Consider the following 21,398-nt stretch of genomic DNA (forward strand, 5'->3'; position numbering starts at 1 on the left):
ACCCCATTGGGGAGGATGTCATGTGGGCCAAGCATCCTGGCTGATGCTTCCCAGCAAACGTGTGAGGTGGTGCTTGGAAACTGCTTTGCTGGCATGTAGCAAAGCAGGGTCCTGACTGAGTCAGCAGCTGAAGCATTCCTCAGCCACCGACTCAGATGGGACCCTGCTTCACTGCACACTGGAAGCACATCATTTGGCCCATGCAGGGCTGGCTGGAGGTGGATCCTCTGGCCCCCCAACCCCAATCCAGTTTCCCAGCCCCTGTTTAGAAGGAAGTTAGTAAACGAGAATCACATTTTTATGCACATCTTAATAATAGAGCCAGTTTTCATTAATATGGATAAGATGCTAATGATACCTATATGTTATAGTTAGGCAAGAACAAATAGTTATCCAGATCATTCTAACTGTCTGCTTGTCAAATATTTTACCAGGAATGTTTCTTTGATGATTCTGAGACCATGAATGCTGTTACAACATGGAATACATACTTCAGATATATTACCGTCCACAAAAAGTTGATTGTTGTGCTAATTATGTGTGTAGTTATTTTTTCAATTGAGGTAAGACTATTGTGTTCATAACCTCTGTTTTAAGTTAACAGTCTGTATAGCCGGGAAGTCCAGGGGCCACTTTCTGTCCCTTGGACCTGCCCCCCCCCCGGTGGGCTGCACTGGTGTTGCAGCCCTACCGAAATTCAGTAGTGTGGCAATAGCAGAGGCAAAAAACTGGTGATTTGTTTTAAAGTTTAATTTGTCCTTTGTAAGTTTCTGTAGTGGTTTGCCATCAATATTCAGTGGCAAACCAATGATTTTTTTTTTTTTTACCACTGCCATAGCAGTTTGCTGCATGAATTTTAGCAGTGTGGCAGCAGGAGCTGCACCAGAGGTTGGGGGCCAAATGCAGGCCATGTGTTGTCCACCTCTGCTGTATAGCAACTGTAATGGTACACAGTGCCAGTATGGTTCTTTTCATAATTGTAGCAGTACAACTGTAGAAGTAGGGTGGCCCAATGCCAAAGGGGACAGGGCTCCTGCACCTTTAACAGCTGTGTAAATGAGGGAATTTCAGCAGGTGTGGTTAGTCATGCAAGCTACACCTGCTGAAATTCCCTCATCGAAAGAACTCTTAAAGGTGCAGGACCCTGGCCTCTTTTACATCCGGACACCCTAAGCACAAGGACAGCACCAGAACTACGGTTCTCAGGACTATTGCATGCAGTGCTCTTGGCTCAGTTTTATTTATGAGTTATGTGCATTTTCATTTATTACATTTCTATACTGCCCAATAGCTGAAGCTTTCTGGGTGGTTTTCAAAGATTAAGAACCATTAAAATACATTATACAAAGTACATTATACATGTATTATATCATGACATTTCTAAACATTTGCTTCAGAAACCTGAAACAACTGGATTACATCATGCTTACACATGTTCTGGCATTGCAAGTTTATTCATGCTTTATTTAGTTTATTTTGGCATATAGACTGGTCAATTCCTGAAGGGGTTTTTAATTAGTGGGTACCATTTACTTCTTTCATTGATGTGCTTTTAATTGTGTTATTTATTTACTTATTTTTATGTTATGATTTAATTAAGACTTCATTTTTAATTTGGATTTTAGTGTTTGCCACATTGAGTTCCATTTTTTTTGTAGAGAGGTAGGATATTAAATAAATAAATGGGCATTCAGGCTGCAATCCTTAATAAAGCCAAATATTCAAATTTACCCAATTGATATATGTGACCACTCAATTCTTAAACTTTAGGCAGAGGCTATGCATGTTTCAGACTAACCACTAAAAGCATTTAGAAATTAAGTTTGCAATCCTATACACCTGGGAGTCAGGTCTATTTAACTCAATGAGACTTACATCTGAGTAGACATGCATAGGATTGTGCTGTAAGTAGGAAGACATAGAAGACAAAGATAAGGTTGTAAAATATATCCAAACAACTTTATAGGAGTAATTCTCCAATATGATCATGGTAGTAAAGCATGAACCAATAACTTTGGTGGAGATCAATTGATACTCAAAATGGTACAGAAAATTAACATATGCACAAAGAAATTATATAAGAATAGGAACTTGTTTAAACAACTGCACTTTCACTTCATTTAGTTATATTTCATACCTTGTAAGCAACTGGTATTCCATCCTTTCTAAATGTTCTCTAAATAAATGATAGCACAATAGAAAACAAAGTAGTACATAAACATACCTAGTTAGCCGAACAAAAACCAACACCTGAGACTCAATGTAGTGCTTTGCTAGGTCTGGGGAGACCTGGGTTCCATTGCCCCGTAAGCCGTGAAGCTCACCTGATGACCTTGAGCTAATCACGCTTTCTCATAGCTGAACCTGTCTTATAGGATAGTTGTGAGAATAAGATGGGAAAGGGGCCTGGGGAGCCCATGGCTGTTTCCAGATGCAAGGTTCCTAGGTAGCACTGTGCCGAATTTTTCGACCTGCTTATTTTCAAGCAATCATTGGAGGGGAGGGGTGAAAATAAACTGCACCTGAAAATTATGGGAAGGGGTGAGAATTTAGGAGAAATTCTCAGGGTGCAGGGCTTCAGTGCTTACCTTACTCGAAGGAGGTGGCTGAGGGGAGTGGGGATCCTCTTTCTTTTACCATCCCCGCACTTTTTTATCCTTGCAGCCTCTTCAGCTGCTTGAGTTTCCTGGACAGCCCTCTGGAGGACTTAGCCAGGGCTTCCTCCCTTGGGGTTTCCCAATGCTGCTGACTGCTGAGAGAGTAGGAGTAGTAGCAGCAGCAATAGTTGTTGTTGTTGTTGTTGTTCTTCTTCTTCTATTATTATTATTATTATTATTATCATCATCATCATTATCATCATCAACATTTCTATACCATCTAATAGCTGAAGCTTTCTGGGTGGTTTACAAAGGTTAAAAAATTAAAATACAATGTACAAAGTTTAAAAACATTTACATAAAGACATATGGACAATACAGAAAAACAACATATAACTAAAAGCAACTTTGAATTAAAAACCATTTTTTAAAAATCCAACAATAAAACACAGCTTAAAACAGTATACAAAAGTCAGCAAAAGGAACAAGAGTTCTAAAAAGGGAAGGCCTGCCAGAATAATAGTGCCTTTAATGCCTGCTTAAAAACCTTCAACGAGGTCAGGAGGCGCATTTCAACCGGTAGGTCATTCCGCAACTGAGGGCCGGCAAAGGAGAGAGCCCTCTTGCACGTGGCTGCCAGTGTCACATTAGGCGGCTGCAGCAGAGAGCCCTCAGAGGACCTTGGGTGGCGGACTGGGACGTTGCCTTCTCCTTCTCCTTTCTCCTCCCCCCCTCCTCCTTCTCCGTCTTCTTCAAAGGACTTTTAATAACAATAAAGCAAAATTAAAAAATGCCCCTCTTGGCTTTCAGGCACTCAGCAGGCAGCAGCATTGGAAAGCCTCTCAGGAGAAAGTCCTGGCTAAGCCCTCCAGGGGACTTTCCAGGAAGCTCAAGCAGCTGGAGAGGCTGCAAGGACAGAACGGGGGGAAACTGGTAAAGAAAGAGCACACAGGAGCCCCTCTGCCACTTCCTTCCAGTAAGGTAAACACTCAAGCCCTGCACCCTGAGAAATTTCAGAGATATTCTCACATCCCAACGAAACAGGCACAAAAACGACTGCCTCTTTCGCAGTTTGTGAAAGGGCAGGTGGGCTTACGGCACAGCACTATTCCTAGCACTACCAATCAAAAGGCATTATGCAGCTATTCCCAGTGGAAGCTGGTGGCTCCAATTTCAGTAGGGCTGTAAATCCATGTTGTGTTTCAGTCAGAACCCTATTTTGGGGGCAGGGTTCAGCACCTTGGATAGCTCCTTTAGAGGTCTGTCTGGTTCTGACTGAAACCCAGAATGGATTAATAGACCCACTGAAATCAGAGCCACCAGCCTCCACTGGCTATTCCATCTTTTCTTCCTTAATAGATTTTTTTCTGGTAAGAAAAAAGATGGAAGAAGCAATGGAAAAGATGTCATTTGGACCCACTGCAAAATTCCACAAATGAGGCCAAGCAATTACAGAATAGAAGCCCCATCTGGAAGCACGCGTCTTCATATGTCATCCTTGGAAGAAAGACAGGATAAAACAATAAATAAATAATAAAAGCAATTAACCATGTATTTCTTATTTGCAGGTGGTTGCTTCTCTAGTTGGCGTATTGTATTTCACTCGGTGAGTATTTATTGCATTATATGAATTGAAGCTTTCCCTCTGTTACAGCATTTAAAATGTAAAACAATAGGTTTTGGTCATATTAATGAGGTTTTAAGAGCAATAGGTTTGATCCTTCTATTAGGAAAGGCTATTAATGCATTAAAAAAAATAAGGGTTTTTTTTTTTGTTATAACAGCCATAGGGATGGCTGAGCAACGTTAGGTCCATTAAGGGTGTGTGTGTGTGTGTGTGTGTGTGTGTGTGTGGGGGGGATTTAACTCTTTGGCCTGGCTCAAACGACATGCTGGGCTCACCATAGGTTGTTTAAATCCTGATAATTGCATCATGTGCTAGGGACCATTATGAATATGCAACCTCCAGTCAGGGCGATCAGGGGGTTGCTATGTTGTGCAAACCCAGCCACAATGGGTTATATAAAGGTTATACAACCCTCATAAGAACATAACAAGAGCCATGCTGGATCAGACCAAGGGTCCATCTAGTCCAGTATTCTGTTCACACAGTGGCCAACCAGCTGTTGACCAGGAACCCACAAGCAGGACATGAGCACAACAGATCCCTCCCATCCCTGTTCCCCAGCAACTGCTGTACATAAGCTCACTGCCTCTGGTACTGGAGGTAGCACATAGCCATCAAGACTAGTAGTCATTGATAGCCTTTTCCTCCAGGAATTTGTCTAACTTCCTTATAAAGACATCCAAATTGGTGGTCATCACTACATCCTGTGGTAGCGAATTCCATAGTTTATGCCCTGTGTGAAGAAGTACTTCCTTTTATCTGTCTTGAATCTCTCACCAGTCAGCTTCATAGGATGACCCCGGGTTCTAGTATTTTGAGAGAGGGAGAAAAATGTCTCCCTATCCACATTCTCCACACCATGCATAATTTTATAGACCTCTATCATGTCTCCCCTTACCCTCCTTTTTTTCCAAGCTAAACAATCCCAGCTGTTGTAACCTTCTCTCACAGGGGAGATGCTCCAGCCCCTCGATCATTTTAGTTGCTCCTTTCTGCCCTTTTTCCAACTCTACAATATCTTTTTTAGGTGTGCTGACTAGAACTGTACACAGCATCCCAAGTGTGGTCGCGCCATAGATTTGATATTGGCAGTTTTATTCGCATTGGCAGTTTTATTCGATATTGGCAGTATGATATTGGCAGTTTTATTCTCATTTTGTTTTCTAGTTATGCCTTACATGGAGTTTGCCTTTTTTACAGCAGCCACACACTGGGTTGACATTTTCATCAAGATGTCCACCACAACCCCAAGATCTCTTTCTTGATTGGTCACCATTAGCTCAGATCCCATCAGGTTATATTTGATGCTGGGATTTTTTGCTCTAATGTGCATAGCCCTGCTACAAACTGAGGGTATGTAAGGTTTGCATGACACAGCAAACCCCCGCAATCGAGGTTGCATATTCAAAGTGGCACCTGGCAAACACCGCAGGTCGTCAGGGGTTAAACAACCCACAGTGAGCCCAAAGTGTCCTGCGAACTGGGTCTTTCTCTTCTTGCCATGGTCCTGACAAAAATCAGGCTCTTCAAAGCTCCTTTTTGAATTTCAAGGGATGTCTCCATTGCACCAATTGGAGCTTTCCTTGAAGTGCAAGTGACTGCTTCAGAGAGCTGATTTTTTTGGTCAGGACCACATCAGAAGAGAAAAATCCTCCCCCCCCCCCCGCAATAGTCCCAAGGCTGCTTTTGGCACAACAAAAAATGTGCATGTCAATTAATGTCATGTCTTGTTTGGCCTTTAGTTGTTCCTACAAGCATGATGCATGTTTTATGTGTTGCAGCCCAATCCAGTGCCTTTTAATTCAGAAGTAAGTTCTGTTCTGTTCAATAGAGCTTAGTCCCGAGAGTGTGCAGTTAAGATTGCAGTCGTACAGCACAATCCTATGTATGTTTATTTAAAAGTAGTAGACCATTTGGTATGGATCCAGATTTATGCATGTGCAAGAGGGAGCTGGCTGAAGCAGACTGCCCTACCCCCTCTTCCCCACAGCAACCCTTCTAGTCCCCCCCCAAAAGCTAGACAGAGGGGCAGAGGACCCCATGGGATGGGGTAGGCTGTGGTGTGGGGGAAAGAGGTATTCCCCAACATCGGGCAGAGGCACCTTCCCTGAACTGAATATTTTCTGCTGCAAAATGGACTGGGTCACATGTAATGATAAGCACTTCGGTTAATTTTTCTGTGGGGCTTGTTGTTGCGCACTGGCCATGATTTTTAAAATGCAAGCTATGTGTGTGTGTGTGTGCGCGCGCACTGTGGTTTGCATTTTTTAAATGGCAGCCAGCACTATGACGATGAGCCCTGCAGGGAAATTAATCCTTGGTGGCTTGTCATTATGTGGGAACCAGGTCAATGTTTAAATGTCATGCATAATTTCTAGTGAAGAGAAAGATCAGAATGAACATATCTTATCAAAGCAAAACCAAAATATATTTCTTTAAAATCCGCACTTATCTATCTAAAATCCTGGTTTTATCAAAATTATATTTCCCAAAAAGGGAAACTTTTCTCTAAATCAGTTATGATTTCTTCTCCAGCTCGACCTACTGTAATGAGAAAAAAAAGTTAACTCAGAGATGCAATGACCATTTTGTTATATGTGTGTGTCTGTGTCTGTGTGGGCGTGCATGTGTGTTTTATAGGTCAGTTTCACCTCATCTAAATACAACAAAGCCAACAAATGCTACCTCTGATGAACTGGACAACTCTGCAGTTATTGTTACTGAGACAAGTAGCTTTTACATCTTCTATATTTACGTGGGAGTGGCAGATACCTTGCTGGCCATGGGAATCTTCAGAGGCATACCCCTGGTGCATACTCTTATAACAGTTTCTAAAACTCTTCACCGCAAGATGCTGCATGCAGTTCTTCAAGCACCCATGTCTTCCATCAATAAACTGAAAGCAGGTAGAACTAGACCAGCCTACTCAATCTGCACCAGATCTATAGTATTCAATAATAGTGCAAAAGGGACATTTCAGGTTTTTGCTGGGGCCTAGGAAAAAATCCTCCCCTCATCATTGCCAGACCTTCCTTTCCAATAAAGGTTAGGGGTAGAAATTAAGGGAATTATTTGGGGTAGGCTGGGCTGGGGGAGAGGAGTTTTCCAAACATTCAAATGGGAAGTAGTATTTACAGATTCATTATGAGGTGGTCTGAGGACTTCTTTATTATTTTCCTTCTTCTCTTTAAAACAATGCATTTTCTTAACGTTATGTTGAGTATCCGGTTAGGGCGAGTTGCATTGGTGAGTCCAGAAATAACAAGCCCCCATGTATGATATAATGTGGCATAAGTATAGTATATAGATTAGATTTTGCAATATACCTGGGTATATTAAGCATATCAATTCATTCATGTATGCCCATGACACATTGTTATGTCATATGTGAAATGGCAAATGAATGTATGGATCTATGCCCCACTGCTCATACAAAATTGTTAGACTATTCAATGTGTAAACTGGTCCTATAGGAAATTGTACATACGGGTCTTCATTCAGGCTAGTTTTCTTGGTATAAAGTTCTGTTGCCCATAATGAAACAGTATTTTTATAGTAGACTTAAATGTAATCCTAATCATATCAGACCCCCCCCCCCCAACTTGTAATCAGGTATATTTACTACTTATAAAAGCTGTATGTATAATTGATGTCGTATGAATAAAATGTTCCAGGGTTAAAATAATCTACTTGTATATTATTTCCTTTTCTTGAATTTGTAGGTGGAATACTTAACAGATTCTCAAAGGATATAGCAATATTGGATGACTTACTGCCACTTACAATATTTGACTTCATCCAGGTTTGTAAAAATCAAATCTGTTTTGCAATGTGGGTGGCTGTGTTTTGGAGGACATCAGTTAGGAAGATCAGCTAATAGAGCCTAATCCATGTGAAGACACAAGAAAATGTAATGTGCATTCAGCTGTATAAGACTTTAGAGTGCTTTGTCACCAAAACTCTGCCTTTATAACTGTTAAATCCTTCTCTTTGTCTATTGTGTGTATACTGCTTCCATGCCCTTAAGTCCTTGTGGATCAGGTTGTTAGCTCAGCTGCTTACTCCATTAGTCCTCTTGGCCCCATCTACACACCACACACACACACACACTCCTAATCACTCATAATACTAGAACTGGGAGTGGGGTCATCCATCCAATGAGACTGAGTGGTAACCGACAAAAGAACGAAAGGAAGTATTTTTCACACAATGTATTTCACTGCATTGTATTTCACTGCAACAAGATGTGGTGATGACCAATAGAGGAGATGGCTTTAAAAGTGAATTCAAGGTTAGTCAAGATAGTCATATGGAATTTTCATGTTTAGATGAAGTATGCCATTAAACAGCAATTGCTGGGGACAACAGTGAGGGAGGGCTATTTAATGCCTTCATGCTCTGCTTGTGGGCCTCTCAGAGGCATCTGATTGCACAAAGGATACTGGATTGGATGGCCTTTTGGCCTGATTCAGTATTTGGGCCTGATCTAGCTGTTCTTATTGAATTGTACATGCTGAATAGACCATTCTCTTCTTAAGAATTAAAGTTGCATTAAGCATTCAGTTCTTCATGTATTTATTTTTTACTCTCTTAGTACTACTAACCTAGCCTAGCAGAGTTTGCAGAATTATAACCGGTGCTGTGCCAATCAGAATAGGTTACATAGCAACAATGGACAATCAGTCATCTCCTGGGTCATTTAAAAGAAAAAAAGCTGAATTCAAACAAAAAGTATGTTTCAAATGAACACTTACCTTGGATGAAATAAACTATTATTTAATTAGGTATTTGTGAAAGCAATAATTTCAACAGCTGAGTGGGTTTTCCAGTGCATAAAAGACAGTTCTATTTCCATGGCTGTCAAGTTCTTGGCTTCTAGCAAAATTGAAAATTGTGGCATTTTATATATGACTACTGGGAACTCCCAGTAGTAATGTATGGCTGTGAGAGCTGGACTATAAGGAAGGCTGAGCACCGAAGAATTGATGCTTTCGAACTGTGGTGCTGGAGAAGACTCTTACGAGTCCCCTGGACTGCAAGGAGGTCAAATCAGTCCATCCTAAAGGAAATCAACCCTGAGTGCTCATTGGAAGGACAGATACTGAAGTTGAAGCTCCAATATTTTGGCCACCTAATGCGACGAGAAAACTCTCTGGAAAAGACCCTGATGCTGGGAAAGACTGAAGGCAAAAGGAGAAGGGGACGGCAGAGGATGAGATGGCTAGATAGCATCACCGATGCAATGAATATGAACTTGAGCACACTCCGGGAGAGAGTGCAGGACAGGAAGGCCTGGCGTGCTATGGTCCATGGGGTCACGAAGAGTCGGACACGACTGAACGACTGAACAACAACTAGGAACTACACCAAGGATAACCCATTTCAAAATGAAAGAGCTTTCAATTAGCAAGAGACAGTGCCCAGTTTAGATTTTCTAGTCAACAAATTTTGTGGTAGTTTTTAAAGTATTTACTGAATTTGAAAAAAAACTATTCTTAAGAATTGATTGATCCACATCCACAGTACGGAACAAGTCTCCCTGTAACTTTGGTTTTATCAGCTGCTTTTCTGCCTTCTCTGCTACTAAGCTGTAATAGAAAAATACCAGGTCCTGATGGAAATGTGTGGATGAACTCTGAGGAGGCTTTTTCCCTTCAAGAGGGCTAGTGCTTCTAGACGAGGCTTTTATCCTATCACCCCACCTCAAACATGGAATTATATGGGGGAAAGCAGCAGCAGGAAGGGGGTAGGGTGTGTGACACAGAGGGACAGGGAAGAGGGTAGGTGACATGGTGGTGGGAAGGGCCCGTCCCCGATGTGGTAGAATGTGTGCTGTCCTGCCTCAGTTGACAGGAGAGTTTGTACTGGGGCTGAGTCTGGAAGCACCCTAGCATAATTTTTGTACCATAAGTAATATTGATATATAATGTTTTCCTTCCATGATGAATAATCACAAAATGTAAATGAAAAAAGTTATACCAGAATTCAAAATCCACGTGGTGAGATGTACAAAGAAGAAATAATCTCAGCTCCTTACTCAGGATCTCTTCTGCAAACTAGATATGGATTTTGCATTCTTTTTTCATATTCTTATTTCATATTTATATCCATATAGATTCATGAAGGCAAATGTCTCATGAAAATTGTATGAAAGTATTTTCACAATATTTGATTGTGCAGATGAGGATTTTAGAAGCATCATAAAGTTATTCAATGCATTATTAATAATCACTTGATTTAGCAAGTTATGAAATCAGTTATTAATTTCTGAGACCTTTTGCTCCAAACATTGTTTCTTTTTGTTCTCAGGTGGAAAACTTATATGGGAAGGCACACAATACTGGGATATTTGAATTACATATGCTATGACCCTGGGGAAATGACTGATCTCTAATTTGTAAAATTGTGTGTGTGGGTGGAGGGGACAAGTTTACTGTGTCAGTAGCATTTTTCTTTCATCCTGCAGTTAATGCTCATTGTGGTTGGTGCTATAGCTGTAGTCTCAGTAATGCAACCCTACATCTTCCTGGCATCTGTGCCTGTAATAGGAGCCTTTGTTATGTTAAGAGCATACTTCCTGCACACTTCTCAGCAACTGAAACAACTGGAATCTGAAGGTAGGACACGCAAAATGGGTAGACTCCTAAAATATACAAAAATAAATGGAATGGAGATTTATTCTGTCACTTTTCATCTGATTTGCCATTGCATGATTCCTCTGTCTCTGAAGGCCAACCTAAATGTTCTGCTAATCGCTCCTTGTGTAGCCATGTGTAATGGTTTTCCTTACTCTTGTGTAAGCATGCATGGCCCTGATTTGGATCGGGACTATGGTGCTCTGGGAAGGGTTTTTTAAACCTTCCCCTACCCCTTTTCCCCCTGAAATTCCAACACCCCCTCCCTGCATGGAGGAATTAAAAAAAGAAAACAAGTATCCACTGGAGACAATAGATACTTTTTCTCTTTTTTTAAAAAAACCCAGGGAGTGGGGTGGAATTTCAAAAACAAACAAACAAACAGGTGGGAGAAGGTTTAACTTCCCTTCTGAAGTGCCATGATCCCGGTTTGAATCAGGGGCCATGCACGCTTACACAAGAGTAAGGAAAACTGTTACGCTTAGCTACTCTATGAGTGATTAGCAGAACGTTTAGTACCCTGAGTACTCTCCTATGGACATATTCAATGCTAGCTCAGAAACAGATAATAAAGTATGCTCTGCTTTGCAGGGAAAAAAATGAGGTACAGGTATAACTTCAGCACTGATGGCATCTCTACACCAGCCTAAAATCCTGCATTTAAAATGGGGATTTCAGCTTCCATTTTAAATGCAGGTTCACGACGACTCCCTTTTTCACATGCTTCCTTTCCCCCCACCGCCTTCCCCCTCCTTCTCCCCATATCTGAATCTTCCATTATCTTTCATTGATCTTGCTCCTCTTCTTGCCGCTTTTACTCTTTTCACGAAGGAAACTGAAGCGGAACACAACAGGGTAATTTGATCATTATCTGCGATCTATTTAAAAATGGAACAAAGGGCATTTAGTGCAGGAGACGCCTTGGATGATCACGGCATCATGTAAAGAGCCCACAAACTTCCTTGAAGGAGCAATCTCAATCGCAGGATAAAAGCTCAGTGTGAAGGAGCCATTATCTGTTTAAAAATGGAAGAAAGGGCATTTAGTGCAGGAAATGCCTTGAATGATCATGGCGTCATGTAAAGAGACCACTAACTTCCATGAAGGAGCAATCTCAATTGCAGGATAAAAGCTCTCTGTGAAGCAGCCCTGAGAGTAGCCAGATTTGGCATATGTATATTTATCATGAGAAAGTTTGCTTTTTATTAGGGAGGGAAAGTTGTCTTAGGAACAGTCAGCTGTCCCACTTGTCTACTTGCCTCCATTTTAAATCCAAAACTGGCTGTAGACTATTAGTAGAACTTTGAGGTTCATTCATGATTCTTGTGTTGCTAGCTACTGATGGGATTTGCAGATCCTTACTATCTTTTTTCATGCTAATTTTCAATAGTTACTGTTTTTCTTGTATAGAGGCAAACCTGACATATGCACCTAAGGTTACCTTGAAGTTTCAAATAGATCCCACCATCACCTTGAATTTTGTTTCCAGAAACTCTCCTTGATGCACAATGGTTGAAATCCCATGGTTATCATTTAAATTCATTGATCTCAGTGAGCCAATTGTCATAGAACTGGGTACAAGATGGCAGGTAGCATCGATGTACCAGGAATCCTTAGAGAATAGCACATTCAAGACATCCAGTGAAATGCCATTCTGAGTGCTGTGACATGATATACTTACAAAGGATAAGAACATCTGTAACAGAAATGAAAGCCATTGTTATGTTTGAATGTTATACAATTCTATTCCAAATAGGTACTAAAATATTTTTATTTTAAAATTTACATTCTTTATAGCCAGAAGTCCAATTTTCACACATCTCGTTACCAGTTTAAAGGGGCTTTGGACGTTGAGAGCTTTTGGACGGCAGCCATATTTTGAGACGTTATTTCATAAAGCCCTGAACTTGCACACAGCAAACTGGTTCCTATATCTATCCACATTACGTTGGTTCCAGATGAGGATAGAAATGATTTTTGTCATCTTCTTCATCATTGTCACATTTGTTTCTATTGCAACTACAGGTATATAACTTTGCCCTTGTACTAAAATGTGATAAAAGACCTTGTCACACATTTAAACCTATCTAGATATGAAAAATGAATAGACAGTCTTTCTATACAAGGCATTTATTGTGCATTCCTGATTCCACACTCACTGTAATTTGTGGGTCCTTTACATGATACTATTATCCTCCAGAGTGTGCTTTGCAACCATTATCACTTTTTTTCGCTAACAAGGGAAGTCTTCTATTTTTCTGAAAGGCATTATAGAAACCTTGTGTATTTGCATGATTCTGCTATACCACAGCGCCACTGGGTGGTTGTGTAATGGAACATACAGAAACGCAGAGAAAGACTCCCCCCCCCCAAAAAAAAACACATGTAAAGGAGCCAATCTTAATCCCGCAAAGAATCCGGAAGCAGAAGCCTCAGTAAAAGTGCAGGTTAAAAACCTCATGTAGAAAATCCTATTGTTCATTGCTGGAAGGGGATTCAAATGTGTTGCATCCAGTACTTACAGCAGTCTGCTTCAGGAAACACTAGCCATACTTCCCAAGAACTTTTTAAGGTGCTATCTGCTGTAATCAAGAATGGCAATGTTTTCCAGTGGTGAATATGCTTTGATAGAGCCTGTGATTATGTGCCTGTAATTCTACAGCACAGTCACTTTCATTTCCTAGTCCAAACAATCCTCATTTTGATCAAATTATGCACTAAGAATTATATCGACTCCTGAATCTGAACAAAGTTCACCTTCCTGATATTAACAAATGGATACATCTGAAATCCCCTGATGCTTTCCTGAGTGTACACTCTAGTAAGTTGCCTTCTGATAACTTTGATATGTCCACACCAGTGCCTTTTGATGCAGTACATTTCAGCTCTGTTTGGCCCCCCTTCCAGTACTAACATCTCTGCATTTCTCATATCTGGGTAGGGATGTATGACTGCATCAGATATAGAGCTTCCCCCTGCCACTATTTAAATGTATTATATAGATACAGATGTGTGTATGGGTGTGTAAAATAGTATACTGGGATTTTAAAATGTGTCTTTTTACCTACAGGTAGTGGGGAAGGAACAGTTGGCATTATTCTTACATTAGCCATGAATATTATGGGGACCTTACAATGGGCAGTAAACTCAAGCATAGATGTAGACAGCCTGGTAAGCACCACAATACCTAGATGTTATATTATTTTAATACCTGATTGTTAATTTCACATAGTTATAGGATATATTACTTTGGCTGTTTAATATACATTTAAAATATATTTGTACTCATAGATCATTACTAATAATTTGCCCATAATTCAGTTTTGATTGTTAATATTTTTCTGGAGGTCTGTAGCTAAGCTTGTCATATTCACAGTATTTTAAGGGGTCCACAGTTAATATTTCCATTTCTGCTATGGCAAGTTTTTACTGACTGCCGTCTTTCTGATCAGATACGCTACATCGTTTCCCATGTTAAGCCTGCAAAAACACACATTTATGATATTTCCACTTACCTCCTTCAGGAATCTTAATAATATTATGACTGGGTATTTGGCAAGCCTTTATCCCATAATGATATATTAATTTCATATGATTTCCCCAATTCTGAATTTGGATATGACACCATATATTCTACCATTACAACCCCCCAAAGCTGCCATTACACTTCCATTTTCTTCCTTTGTATGTTTTTCAAATTTGCTTCCCTAGAACTGTGTTTGTTATATGCTTCTGGCACACCTTTAATTTCTTCTGCCTCAGAAGTTTCCCTGCTGTAATTAAGAGGACTGCTGGAAACTACTAGCATGCATGCCAGGAAGCCTTCTCAAATCAGAACCTTCTCAAAATGTTGCATAGGGAGAGGGCTATCCCAGTGGCAGAAGGTGGGCATATAGAATAATAAATACTAATTTTGGCAGAACTCCACTAAATATGTTAAATATTTACAGCCATTGTCAGCAAATTACTCTGCTACTATTGTCCATCACATTTAAAAGTTATTCATATGTGGGCCATTCACATATATCTACACAGCTTCTAGGAGGAGAAATGGTATTGTTACGAGCTCACACCTCCATTCCCTGAGCTCTGTGAACTCCAGGAGTGCAAACATTTACCCAGGTTTCTGTTTCCTTTGGTATGAGGTCACTGGAGACTTGTGGTGTGTTTGTGATATATGATTTTGTTTCCACATTTACAGAGGTTGAGCATAAGATGGAGGCTCACAGCATAAGGCCACTGTTCCCCATCAGATTTTAGGGGCCCCACAAGCACCATAGGAAATCCTGCAAAAAACAAGGCAGCTCTGTGTCTCCTTCCATTCTGTCCCAGAACTGCCAGTTTCTCCTTTGTCTACTGCTTACACACAGACCTGACTTCTCCCCTCCCTCTGTCTAGGGTGGGGAAAATAAGTATGAGTCATCTCTGCACAACACCTATGTCTTCTTGAGCCATCTGAGCTCCTGCTGAGACACACCACCTCAATATTATTAGTTACCCACACTGGGCCTCTACAGTTAACTGCTCAAGAAATGTGTCTTTTTTTCTTTAAGGAAAATGACTTGTTCAGGTGTGATTAGCTCTTACCTTTTGCTCACTAAAAGTGTATCAGAGATGCATGCTAAAATAAAGAATTACATAAAATCTGAAGTATATTGGATTCCTCAGTTTTAAAAACATTAGGATGAACTGGAAGTAAAGCATTGTACGTTGAACTGTTGGTACAAAGAAAATTCGTATAAAGGATTTGGAGTTCGATAAATGTTTGCATGAAATCGTAAAATGTGTATTTTGCACACAGTCTTCAATAATTATCCTTTTCATATTATAATCAGTATCATGAAACATCACTTATCCCAAACTTGCTGTCCATTCCAAAAGGTCTCTGCCAACTCTGCCAACTCAGTGCCCTTGTGCTTCCATTTTCCCCATCAGCTTTTCAGAGTAGCTTTGTATATGTATTTTTATTTTTGGGTGTTCCCCCCACCCCTGCATTGTCACACAGAGTAGGGGTGGAAAACCTGTGGCTTTCTAGATGTTTGTGCCTACAATTCCCATGATGCGTCACCATTGGCTCTGCTGGCTAAGGCTGATGTAAGTTGTAGGCCAAAACAACTGGAGGGCCACAAGTTACCCACCCCTGACACACAGAGCTGCACATGCAGAACAGGACACCACAGCTGTTTCTAACTGGTTATAAAATCATAGAATAGTTGGGTTGGAAGGGGCCTACAAGACCATCTAGTCCAACCCCCTGCTCAGTGCAGGAATCCAAGTCAGAGCATCCCCGACAGACGGCTGTCCATCCTCATCTTGAATGCCTCCAGTGTGGGAGAGCCCAATACCTCCCTAGGTAATTGATTCCATTGTCGTATTGCTCTAACAGTCAGGAAGTTTTTCCTGATGTTCAGCCGGAATCTGGCTTCCTGTCACTTGAGCCCATTATTCTGTGTCCTGCACTCTGGGATGATCGAGAAGAGATCCTGGCCTTCCTCTCTGTGACAACCTTTCAGTTACTTGAAGAACGCTATCATATCTCCCCTCAGTCTTCTCTTCCCAAGGCTAAACATGCCCAGTCCTTTCAGTCTCTCTTCATAAGGCTTTGTTTCGAGGCCCCTGATCATCTTTGTTGCCCTCCTCTGAACCCTCTCCAGCTTGTCTGCATCCTTCTTCAAGTGTGGTGCCCAGAACTGGACACAGTACTCCAGATGAGGCCTAACCAGTGCTGAGTAGAGGGGAACTAGTACTTCCCGGGATTTGGAAGCTATGCTTCTATTAATGCAGCCCCAAAGAGCATTGGCCTTTTTTGCAGCCACGTCACATTGTTGGCTCATATTCAGCTTGTGATCTACAACAATTCCAAGATCCTTCTCGCTTGTAGTGTTGTTGAGCCACATATCCCCCATCTTGTAACTGTGCATTTGGTTTCTTTTTCCTAGGTGCAGAACTTGGCATTTATCCCCATTAAATGTCATTCTGTTGTTTTCTGCCCAGTGCTCCAGTCTATCCAGATCACTTTGAATTTTGTTTCTGTCTTCCAAAGTATTAGCTATCCTGCCCAATTTTGTGTGGTTCTTTCTCTCTAGAACAGCCTTCCCCAATCTGGTGCCCTGCAGATGTTTTGAACTTCAACTCTCATCAGCCCTAGCCAATATGGCCAGTGGTCAGGAATTCTGGGAGTTGCAGTCCAAAACACTGGGTGGGTACCAGGTTGGAGAAGGCTGGTCTACACTGAGGTAACTATGGGTGTAGTTATGACAGAAGGAAACCAGTCAGAATCCCTTTATTTATACATTCTTTGTTCCTTTAGTATCATGGTGGTAATATGAGTAATGCATGAAGCATGATCTTGGATGGTCATTTTGAACTTTCTGACAGAAGAAAATGAATTAAAAGTGCTATGTAGGCGTAGCAAACTTCCTAACATTTTTAGAATACACATTGGACTGGATCCAGAGTTAATGGTATTTAAGTTAGTCATGGTTTCATGAATATGAATATCTCCCAGTGATTTCAATGGGTCTGTGATCCAACTGACTATTTTCAGAAGTCATTGCATGACAGACACACAAGCAGAAAAACAACTAGTACAAAGCTTTGTTCTACTTTCCCACCATTAATGCACAAAGATTCTTTATCATGAAGTTTGCTTTCCCATGCGGAACAACTCACATTGTTGTTCTCAGATCTGAAAGGTCAGCATAAACTAATGACTGTGATTAGTCATGCTACAGAATTAAGCAATAGGCTACTACACATCTTACCGCAATATCATTTACAGTGAACAGTGAACATGACAAAGAAAAAAAAGATGATAATGCAAATAATTTTCCTTTTTAACATTAGAAACACAATTTTGAACTTGATCTATAACAATGCTTTTCATTTTATACCTTTGTATCCAAAGTATTATATAGGCCTGTCAGTATATATTAGTGAGAAGTCTATATGTATTAATATGAAGAATTACTTCAGTGGTGTTTACTTTGGTTTTCAGATGCGGTCTGTGAGTCGAATATTTAAATTCATTGATATGCCAACAGAAGAATCCAAAATCATACTACCGTCGAAAAATGGGGAGCTTTCCCATGCTCTCATAATTGAGAATAAACATGTAAAGGAAGAGAGTATTTGGCCATCTGGTGGGCAAATGACAGTGAAGGATCTCACAGCCAAATATATAGATGGAGGATTGGCTATATTAGAAAACATTTCCTTTTCAATAAGTCCAGGACAAAGGGTGAGAATACTTGTATCTAAATCCATGAGTCAGCACCACTCCAAAATAAAAACAAAAAAGTGAACTAGACCTCGATTTCTAACCCGTCGAATATTATTTTAATATGCAGCAAGCTTTGCGAAAACAGTGGGAGATCTTGTTTGCTTAGTGTTTGGAAACAAAATTAAAAATACATCTAAATTTGCTAGCTGGGAATAGTTAGAGCTCAGGGACAATAAGAATTTGTCGTGCTTGTAAAAGTATGGATTAAAAGAAACCCAGAAAATAGTTTTGATTTCCCATTCCTGCACAAGAGGGCCTTCCTGGTGGCTGCTCCCAGGGAGGCTAGGTTGGCTCTCTCTCTGCTGTCCTTCCGCCTGGAGGCAAAACCCTTTTTCTTTAAGCAGGCCTTTGGTGTGTAAGTGAGTCTGTTGGGGTTGATCCTGTTTTTATTCTGTTATTGTTGTGTTTTTAGTTGTGTTTTAATGCATTTGTTTTATTATTTTTTAATCAAGTTATATTTATGTTTGTAAGCTGCCTTGAGTGTCATTTTTCTTGACAGAAAGGCAGACTAGCTCAGTGACAGAGCTCCTGCTTGGCATGCAGAAGGTCCCAGGTCCGATCCCCAGCGTCTTCAGTTAGGGCTAGGAAAGAATCCTGCCTGAAATCCTGGAGAGCCGCTGCTCCCAATCAGTGTCATCAGTACTGGGCTGGGTGGACCAATGGTCTGACTCCATATAAGGCAGCTTCCTATGTTCCTATGATACAAATCAAATAAATACATTTGGAGTGCCCATCTAACAGGCTAAAACAGGCTTCCCCAACCTGGTGCCCTCCAGATTTCATCATCCCTGATGCTTGGACATGGTGGCTGAGGCTGATGGAAGTTGAAGTTCAAAACATCTGGCGAGCATCAGTTTGAGAAAGTCTGGGCTAGAGTATGTCCATCCTTTGGGAAAGTTAATGTAGAAAAAGCAACTGTGTATAGTTTCTTGAGGCAAAATGCAGAAAATACAACTAGGTACTCTTCAGGGCCCCATATTCAAGAAAATATACTCTTCAACATCCTATATTCAGTATAACTTGTAAGCCTGTACTAAAGCAAAGTCCTCACGAGTGAAGGCTAGAAAATAAAACTAACCCCATTTCACTGGTAAGAAAGATGGCTTTGACACAACCTTGAAAATAAGATCAATAATCAGGAAATATAAGGCTCCATCTTCAGTTGCTGTTGTGGGAGTTGCAGTATTTTTATAGGGTCAGCTGATGCCTTTATAGGCCCCTCAGGTCCAGAATACCCTCAGAATATCCTTTCCTGTCATCCAGTGGAAGGGAGGGAGCCCTTCTAGAGGTCAAAACACTTCTAGTGCTTGAGATCACTACATTTTGCAAGGATGCAAGACAGGGCAAGAAGGCCTCTCAGATGACAGTAGCTTGCTTTGGCCCCCTTCTATACAGTCAGAGTAGGATTTCTATCCCTGGGACCTCCTGAAGAGGTGAATGTGTGAACTGAGCTTTTCAGATTCAGTGAAGGCAGAGCTCCCCTAACCCCAGACGCAAGAGCTTGCAACATACCAATCCCTAATCAGTATTTGAAACAATATAGTACTGTGAATTGTTTTAAAGGAATTCAGTATCATGCATAAAGTGGCATAATTTAGGCATACAAAGTTTCTGACTGGCACTTGAAGTCTTAGAACAGAATATAATGCATTTTGGGGGGTGTTTCCAGAACTGGGTTTCCAATTATAGTTTGGATAAGTTTGCCCAATATGGAAGCCACAGCAAAAGGGGTCCAATGGGGGCAAATATATAAATATATGCATTTGTATTATAAATACAGAATTACACATTCTCTTATTGGTTAATTGAGGAAGTTTATGTGAGTGCCACATATGAGCAGAATCTATCCTTAGCATTGCACATTCCTGCTGTTATATTAATTCATATGGTTTCAAGCCCATCTCAGCACAAAAACATTCCATCATGAACTGCTCTTTTGTTAATTTCTAACATGCATATGATTAATGTACGAACAGCAGTTTCTTAATTAATTTATGTTTGTGAATATTACAGGTGGGACTTTTAGGAAGAACTGGATCAGGGAAAAGTACTTTGCTCTTTGCTTTTTTAAGGCTCTTGAATACAGAAGGGGATATTCAAATTGATGATGTCTCCTGGAACACCGTCACTGTACAGCAGTGGAGAAAAGCATTTGGAGTGATACCCCAGGTAAATTTACACTAAGCTGTGAAATTAGATGTTATGTAAATCACTTTGGCTAACCATGCATTTTGTTCATACAAAAGCTTTGGATAGATTTCAGGTTTAAAATAACTCACTTAAGTAAAGCAGAAACAAAACAAATTCAGATATGAAACACCTGAGTAGGGCAGAATAAGTGTGAGTGTTTGCCTGCCCTGTCTGGGGCCAGCACCAGACATCATGGCAAAATCTTGATTTGGCTGTCAGCACCATGCCTGGATATGTGTGCTCTGTCCTCCCCCACCCCCTATATATTCTGGTTCACTCATTTATCTCCTAGCTTGAGCAAACCATAGTTTGCCATGGCTTCTGAATCAGGTAACCTATAGTTGCATGTTTCATAGTTTACCTCCACACAAGAATCTGAAATCCAGTTCAAACCAGTCTGTTGTGGAGGCAAATGAGGTTATGTGCAAAGTATAGTTTTCCCAATTCAGATGTCACAGCAAACCAAGAAATTAGTGGATGAATTGGAGTATGCGAATGGAAAAGAGAGCTTGCAAGCAGATAGGCCTTTCATGGTGGCATGGTTTGGCCATTACTTCTGAATTAGATGAAAATTCAGCAGTCCATATCCTGTAATTCTATCTACATACTAGTAAAAATGTAAAGATATAATGTCCAGAAAGTGAAACATTTCAGAGACTGACTGTAGTCCAATCAATTTATCATTTCATATGCTGATGCCAGCTAAACTAGTTTCATATGCTGAAGAAACCACCCAGTGTATTTATTTATATTCATTTCTTCTAGTGATTTCTGCAGCCACTAAATCATATCATACAGACTATACATTAATAACTGTACATCTCAAACCTAAACTTATTTATCAGAAATTAAATATCTTTGACTTCATTAGAGAGATCCCTGTCCCCTCATAGAACTCAAAGTCCAAGAAGCCCAGGGTAGGAGAACATACTATGTAAATTAAATTAGTACGTGTGTGGTATTTGTGTATCAATTACCCTTGGCAATTATCTCTTGAAATAAAAAGAAATATGGACAATTGGATCACATGCCCTAGCCTTGCTCTTCTTGACTGCAGATCCCCAGGA

The 21,398-nt window shown here is 40.5% G+C and overlaps 1 protein-coding gene across 1 annotated transcript in view; it reads left to right on the forward strand.

The window, feature by feature from the left end:
• CFTR (CF transmembrane conductance regulator) overlaps positions 1–21,398 on the forward strand; it is a 139,398-nt gene that overhangs the window by 90,560 nt on the left and 27,440 nt on the right. Inside the window, exons 15-23 of the mRNA XM_084811822.1 lie at positions 435–563; positions 4,166–4,203; positions 6,865–7,130; positions 7,947–8,026; positions 10,691–10,841; positions 12,657–12,884; positions 13,930–14,030; positions 17,857–18,099; positions 20,155–20,310. Of these exons, the coding sequence (XP_084667948.1) occupies positions 435–563; positions 4,166–4,203; positions 6,865–7,130; positions 7,947–8,026; positions 10,691–10,841; positions 12,657–12,884; positions 13,930–14,030; positions 17,857–18,099; positions 20,155–20,310 (1,392 nt within the window). The remainder of the gene's footprint in view (positions 1–434; positions 564–4,165; positions 4,204–6,864; positions 7,131–7,946; positions 8,027–10,690; positions 10,842–12,656; positions 12,885–13,929; positions 14,031–17,856; positions 18,100–20,154; positions 20,311–21,398) is intronic.

The sequence above is a fragment of the Heloderma suspectum genome, chromosome 7 (assembly GCF_057233095.1).
Source record: "Heloderma suspectum isolate Gila_16-S chromosome 7, 16-S_ref, whole genome shotgun sequence".
NCBI classification, from domain to species: Eukaryota; Metazoa; Chordata; class Lepidosauria; order Squamata; family Helodermatidae; genus Heloderma; species Heloderma suspectum.